This window comes from Terrapene carolina, unplaced genomic scaffold, assembly GCF_002925995.2.
Source record: "Terrapene carolina triunguis isolate 2854851 unplaced genomic scaffold, T_m_triunguis-2.0 Scaffold397, whole genome shotgun sequence".
Lineage (NCBI taxonomy): Eukaryota > Metazoa > Chordata > Testudines > Emydidae > Terrapene > Terrapene triunguis.
The window spans coordinates 1,813,162-1,820,334 of record NW_020664748.1 but is presented as its reverse complement, the minus strand read 5'-3'; the positions used below and the strand labels follow the sequence as shown (position 1 = coordinate 1,820,334).

Below are 7,173 nucleotides of genomic sequence, written 5' to 3'. Positions count from 1 at the left end.
AGCTGTCTCCCCGTGCAAGGGCCTCTCTGGCTTCATTTCAGAACCACAAGGAATTTCCATTGCTCTGACGTTGCTCTGTGGGTTCACTAGACCTGAGCAGCAGCTGGGAAAAGCTGCAGGCTGGGGAGTACAGAGCAATTCTTGGCCAAGCGGCAACAGCGCATCCCAGCCAGCACTCAAGCCCCGATCCCCCCAAGCTCCCTGAGCCCTCCCCCCCAACCAGTAGCCAGCCCCCCCCCTTGTTCCCCCATCCTGCCTACCCACCCCAACCCCTTCCATGTACCCCCCATTAGCCACCACACCCCAGCTGTGTACTCCCCCACACTGCTCTTACCACTACCCTAGTCCCCTCCCTGTAATCAGCCACACACTACTCCTCACTTCCCTCCATGAACCCCCCCGCCCCCAGATGTGACCCCCCCCCCCACACACACACAGACACACCCTCCGCCCGCTGCCCAGGGTCCGTGGGGATCCCAATTAGCCCTTGTGGGTGCGGGTAACACACTGGCCTGCAGGGTGCTTGTGCCACCTGCTGCCCAGAAATGGCAGCACAGCCCTGGACATGCTTGTGCCCAGGAAAGTGGAACCCTGGAGCTCTGAGGTGCAGGTCGGGTGACCAGATAGAAAGTGTGAAAAATCGGGACAGAGGGTGGGGGGGTAATAGGCACCTGTGTAAGAAAAAGCCCCAATTATTGGGACTGTCCCTATAAAATCGGGACATCTGGTCACCGTAGGTGCAGGGCCACAGGTCCAGGGGCGGGGAGGAGGGGAGTCTGTGACACACGCTCCTGGCGCCTGCCTGCGGGCTGTGCACAGCACCAGGTTTGCAATGATCCAGCGACAGGGGGCTGTGTTTCAGTTGCACCTTTTATTTCCCCCCCCCCATTGCTGCCCAGACAGTGTTTTTTGTTCCTATGGTCACAGGTATTTACATGGTGCTGGGGCTGCCCAACCACTGCCCTGCTCCAGCCTGGGTCTGCGTGCTGCACAACCCAGCCGGGGGCGGGAGGGGGCGCAGCACCCGGGCATGCCGGGCTGACACATACTCAAGTGTGATTACTGCACAGGAGCAGAGGGACACAGAAAGGCAACAGTTGAGACAACACACAAAAGACACACCAGGACCATTGCGATGCAGGGGCAGGGCTCAGAGCGGGAGCTAAGTTAACTGCACTGCTGCAGAGAAGCATGGGTGGCAGGGAGCCGTCGGGCACTGCACCCCTTGGCTAGTGCCTGCGTCTTGGTGCTACCACACAGCAGAGAATTGACACCAGGGAACCCTTCGCACTCGTGGCCTGGAACTAGCCCCCAAAAGCTGCTTAGGGAAATCACAGGGTCACGGCTCTTGCCCTGGGGCCGGCAGATGCTTCATGCGGGATTCCTCCTCATAAAATCAGGGACGTGTAGCCAACAGGAACTAGGCCAGTGTTGTTTCCATGGCAACAGCGGATCCAGTCCTCATCCACTGTGGCTAGGAGCTGCAGGACGTCCCCTCTCCTGAAGCTCAGGTGATTGTCGCCAGCCCCGGTGTGGTCACACAGCGCCCGCACAGCCCTGCACAACAAACAGGGGCTCAATTAGGGGCTAGACCCACGGGCGGGGGGGAATGGGGGGGGTTGTAGGTCAGGGGCACGGTTGAGGGTTGCCAATTTTGGTTGGATGTATTCCTGGAGATTTCATCACATGATAAAGATTAATCTTTAATTCCTGGAGACTCCATGCCAATCCTGGAAGGTTGGCAACCCTCTGCCAGACCCTGGTGGGGTTCCACACAGGGATCGTGGCTGGGAATCCACAAGCCGGGTTACACAAAGGGTGAGTGAGCTGCAGTCCACAAGCCAGGAACAAGGCGCCAACAAGACTGGGGTGGCAGGTGCTGGCCTATGACCAGGCATTGTGGAGTGACCTGAGACATCTGATGCCCTGTCGTACCCGAGTCTCAGCTGAAACCAGGCGTCCCAGAGAGGAAACGCCAGGGCCCTTAGTCCAGATGGCTCCCAAGGTCAATTAGACAAATTCAGCCAAGAATCCCCCTCACAAACCCACTGTGCAATTCAGAGACCTGGACTAGAAGGGGGCTGCAGGTTGGGATTGAGAGACATTGACAGGGCTGCACATATGGAGGCAGCCCAGGGCTGGGCTAACAAGGGGCTCTGGGTTGGGAGCGAGGGGCACCAGCAGAGCTCCGAATGTGGCGGCAACCCAGGGCTAGGCTAGCAGGGGCTGCGGACTTGAAGGATGGTGTGGAAGAAGAACACGGGACCTGGCACCAACCCAGCACTTTTGGGAACTCAGAAATCCATCAAATTCTTCAACCCACCCAACCCCAAACACTGGAATCCCCCCAGGCACCTGTGCAACTGGGGCGAGTCAGACGCTTTCTTCTCTTGCTGTTCCTGAGGCCAGGCCTTCTCAGAGGGCCCCCCCTTCAGAACCAGGGCGAGAACGTTCACACTGGGGGGCAGCCAGCTGGAAGGTCTCCTGCCAGAGAGCAGAGGGAGTCACCAGACAGTCTGAGAAACACCTCGATGGGACAGAGAAAGGCTCACAGATCACCAAGGGCAAAAAAGGGGGGGCAAGATCCCCAGGTCCCCAAGTGTGGCCCCCCAACTAAAACATTGCAAGAAAGAGTCACATTTTCAAAGACTGTGTCTGAAATCTGGAACCCCCATAACATCCCCTGTATAAACCGTCCTGGACCCATGGGCGACGCTGGGTGCAAGTGGGGAGGGAGAGGGAGGGGTGTTACTGAGGGTATGTCTACACTACAGGATTAATCCGAATTTAGATAATTCGAATTTGGGAAACAGGTTGTATAAATTCGATTGTGCGCGGCCACACTAAGCACATTAATTCGGTTTTTAACCACATTAATTCGGTGGTGTGCGGCCACACTACCCCATTACTTTAACCACAGTAATTCGGTGGTGTGCGGCCACACTAACCCTAATTCGAATTAACAAAATCGATTTAGGCGCTACTCCGCTCGTCGAGGTGGAGTACAGAAATCGATTTTAAGTGCCCTTTAATTCGAATTAACTGGCTCTGTAGTGTGGACGGGTGAAGGGTTAATTCGGATTAACGCAGCTAAATCCGAATTAAAGTCGTAGTGTAGACCAGGCCTGACACAGCAGTATTGGGCATTTCTTCTCCTGCAGCAACATCCCAGGTGGGTTTGGAATTGGGCAAGAGGCTGAGCAAGAGGCCTGAATGTCTACTGGGGAAACGGCCCAGAACCTGCTCCTCCACTGGGCCCTGCCCGGAGCAGCCCACAGCCCCTCCCCTGGGGGGCTGGTGCCATTAGAAGCAATAGCACCCAAGGGCCTGTAACTGAGAAACTGCTAACGCCCCACGCTGCAGGCTGTTTGCTGGACACAGTCTAGGAGCCAAGCCACAGATGCAGGGCATGGGCCATGTCACTGCCCTGAAGAAGGGGGAAGCCCTGCAACGGCTCACCCTGCCCCATCCCACCAGGCACTGACCTGGACTTGGCTGCACTGGTGTCAGAGTCGGCGGGGAAGCCTCTGGCAGGCGGACACGTGGCCCCAAAGAGTCGGCCCAGCCAGTTAGGGCGGATGGGGGAGCCGCCCATGTTCAGGTTGGGCGTGGCTGCCTGGCTCCCATCAGGGTCCGGCTCCTCGGACGGAGGCAGGCGTGTCTTGCTGGCAGAGGGCTCCGGCGGCTCAGTCTCCCTGGGGCCTGCGCATCCCTTGGTCCTGGCCTGCGGCGGCAGCTCTTCAGCATGAGGAGCCTCCAAGCTTCCTGCCTTGCTGGAGGGCGTTGGACCTGGAGCCTCAGCACCTCCTTCCCCAGCTCTGGGCTTGAGGAGCTGCAGGTCTCTGCCGCTGGCCCCCTCCCCTCCCCGAGCACCGAACTCATTCGCAGAAGCCTGGCTGGATCCGTGGGGCGGAGCAGCTAGGCTGGAGCTGGTGTCCCCTGCAGCCACCCGCAGCTTCGTCCAGCGGGTGAAGGGAAACCTTTCCTTCGTGGCCGTGGTGTAGACTCCGGAGGCCTGGCTTAGCTGCTCCCACCAGCTGCCCCGCCTCTCTCCTGTGTCCTGCGGGACAGGCTGCTGGTGTTTCTCAGGCTCGGCAGGACCCTCAGGTCCCAGAAGTGTCTGGGTGAGCTGCTCCCCCCACTGCAGCACCTGCTGGAATGTCTGCTTCAGGGAGACGCCCGCCGGGGGGTTGGGGGGCGATTTGGCGGCTGCTGCGCTGTACTGGGATCTAGCGCTTTCCTCCGAGCCCACCAGGGCTGCCCTCCTGGGGCCATCGGTGGTCAGCTGGTGCTCTGGGCTAGCACCACCTCGGCCTTCGGCCCCCTCGGCCTGGTCACTAGGGTCCCGGCCCTGTGCGGGAGCAGCCACCAGGGCAGGGCCAAGGGGGTGGCTGTGGGGGGAGTCCGGCCTGCGGGGAAGGGGCCGCACATCCACGGGCAGGTGGTGGTGCTCGAAGAGCAGGTCGAGGTGAAAGGTCAGCACAGAGAGGGGCTGGACGAGGAGCAGCAGCTCACGGGCCAAGTGCGGGAAGGGGCCTTGGCTCAGGGAGAAGAAGGCCGTGGGCAGGTAGAGGACAGAGATGACATCTAAGAGACACAGGCAGGGTGAGATGGCACCCCCCACCCACAGAGCCCCCCCCACCCCACAGAACCTTCCCATCCCACAGAACCACCCCACAGAGCCCCCACCCACCCACCCACAGAGCCCCCCCATCCTACCAAGCCCCCATCTCACAGAGCTCCCCCACAGAACCACTCTCCAGAGCCCCCCACCTCACAGAACCACCCCACCGAGCCCCCCCCCCACATAACTACTCCCCAGAGCCCCTCCACCTCACAGAGCCACCCCACCGAGCCCCCCGCATCCCATCCCTCCACCCAGGGACACCAGCCTGCCTCTTCTGGGTCTGTCACTGGCAGCCCGTGCATGGGGGGAACTTCCATCTGTACTTCAGCAACCAGGCTGCCCGGGATCCTCCCCCTACCTCAGCTGAGGCACGGTGGTGGGAAAGGACTCCTGTGTCCCATTAAAGGAGCCCCAGATGGGCATTGCCCTGGTGGGCTCACAGCACCGGAGCTCAGAGAGCCCACTGCTCCCTACCTGAGCTCTTCTGCAGGTGGGAGAGCCACAGTTCCAGCTGCTTTATGCTGAACGAGACAGAAAAGGTCCAAGTTACAACTGTTCAGAACGACAGCCTCAGACTGGGCTGTGGCAACAGCACTAAACTGCCTGACTCAGGGGCCGCCCTAGCTGGCGCAGGCCCAGGAGTCCAGAGCCCACATCTGCTGACTTCTGCCTAGGGGTGGCAACATCCTAGCGCTCTGGGTCTCTGGGTTCACTTGGCTAAACACCAGGTTTGCCAAAGTTCCAGCTCCTGGAGTGTGCAGGAGGCACAGGGGGATCCCCGTCCGAAGGTAGCAGACACCAGGGTGCCCCCACCCAGGTTCTGCTCATTTGTGCCGGCGGCATACCACAGCGAAGCTTCTGGCGCCATGGCGCCCTGAACCAGACCTGAGACTGAACCTGGGTGCCTCATACGGCAGGTGCCAGCATCAGCTCCTTCCCCCATCTGCCTGCACCCTAGCTCCCCTCCCCTGGGTTGGGGCTTCCCATCTCACCCTGAATAACAGTCCCAGTGTCCAGCTGAGAACGAATGTAGGACCGTAAACGTGAGTGAGGCCATGGCCATGAGTGTGAGCGAGCGAGAGAATGGCAAAAACTGAGAGAGAGAGCACACACCCACACACGGGAGCACCTGTGAGCACGCGGGTGAGAGCAAGCACAAGAGAGTGCACACCCATGTGACAGTAAGTCCAGCAGCTGCAGGCTGAGGCACGGAGAAGGGCTCCGAGACACGGGAACCACCCCCTTCCCAGGCCCAGCACTCCCCCGGCAGGGACCATCCTGCCCAGGGAGCCCAGCGTCTCTCTCAGCCTCTCCTGGGGGGGCAAAGCAGTGCCCAAGCCTGCTACTTACTTCAGAAGGCCGAGTATGAAGGCGTGGAACCTCTGCCTGCTGCTGCGGAGGGGAGCCAGCTGGGACACCTGCCAGTACAGCGAGTGCAGGGGCCGAGTGCCGGGACCTGTAGAACACACGGCACAGAGCCACTCAGCAGCCATCTCCCCTGAGTTTGGCTCCTCTCCCTCCCGGAAGCCTGGCATGGAGTGGGGGGCCCTGCTCAGAGAGCAGCCAACAGCCATGGCAGCATCAGGCCAATGAGAGGCATTGGGGACACAGCCCCAGTCACCTTCATCTCCCAATAGATTGGTGCGTTGGAGCTGGAGGCACCTGGCTGGCCCTTCCCACGCGCTCCCTGGGGCCCTGGGCTTTATCACGCTATTCGACCAGGGGGACCGATGGTGTCTCCTGGGGCCAGACTAAGCCCCCTCCAGCAACATCCCCCCAACCTACCCAGCTTGACCGAGGCCTCCACCACGCTCCAGGGCGAGCTCCTCCTCTGGCCCGTGATGATGTCCTTCTGGAAGGGCTTCAACCCATCTGCCACCAGGGCATAGAGCGCCGGGCACAGGGTGTTGAGCAGCAGGTAGCTCACATCTGGGCTTAGCCGGCTGTCGCCCAGCTGCGTCTGGGCAACGAGAGGGGCAGGTGATGGTTTGGAGTGGTGGGGAGACAGGTGTCGTGTCCCTCCCCCTCCTCCCCCAGAGCCGGCAGGGCAGGGATGGTGGGTTCCCTCTGCCTGGGACAGCCCGCCATGTTGCTTCCAGCTCCCGGCATTCATGGCATATGAGACGCAGGCCAGGGAACAGGGTGCCCATGATGCCCACATAGCCCCACCCACCCAGCCAGCAGGGAGGGGACATGACCTAGCTAATAGGCAAGGCAGCAGCTGAGCCTCTGCCACCGGACCCACGGCCCAGGCCAGAGACCCTGCCCCTCCCCAGAGCTTTACCTTCTGCACCAGGCTCCTTGCCGTGTTGAAGTGAGCAATGAGCTTCTCCACGGAGGCGCTGATGCCAACCAGCAGGGCTGGGACGGACAGAGAAGGGACAAGTCAGGCCTGTGCTGAGTCCCCACAACAGCTGCACCTGAGCCCACGCCCACGGAAAGGGAGCCCTGACTAGCTAGGGCTGGACGGCATCACTTCATACACTGGCCCCTGCCACGCAGCACCCCCTGCTGGCTGGGACAGGGATAGCGCCTGTCCCCTGCAA

General features: G+C 60.9%; 1 protein-coding gene across 1 annotated transcript in view; it reads right to left on the bottom strand.

The window, feature by feature from the left end:
- Positions 1-874: 874 nt before the first annotated feature.
- Positions 875-7,173, bottom strand: part of RUSC1 (RUN and SH3 domain containing 1) — a 26,557-nt gene continuing 20,258 nt past the window's right edge. The window contains exons 5-11 of the mRNA XM_024219940.3: positions 6,912-6,988; positions 6,413-6,587; positions 5,978-6,083; positions 5,102-5,148; positions 3,486-4,587; positions 2,356-2,484; positions 875-1,557 (exon numbers count right to left, since the gene is read on the bottom strand). Coding sequence (XP_024075708.2) covers positions 1,389-1,557; positions 2,356-2,484; positions 3,486-4,587; positions 5,102-5,148; positions 5,978-6,083; positions 6,413-6,587; positions 6,912-6,988 — 1,805 coding nt within the window. The 3' untranslated portion in view covers positions 875-1,388. The remainder of the gene's footprint in view (positions 1,558-2,355; positions 2,485-3,485; positions 4,588-5,101; positions 5,149-5,977; positions 6,084-6,412; positions 6,588-6,911; positions 6,989-7,173) is intronic.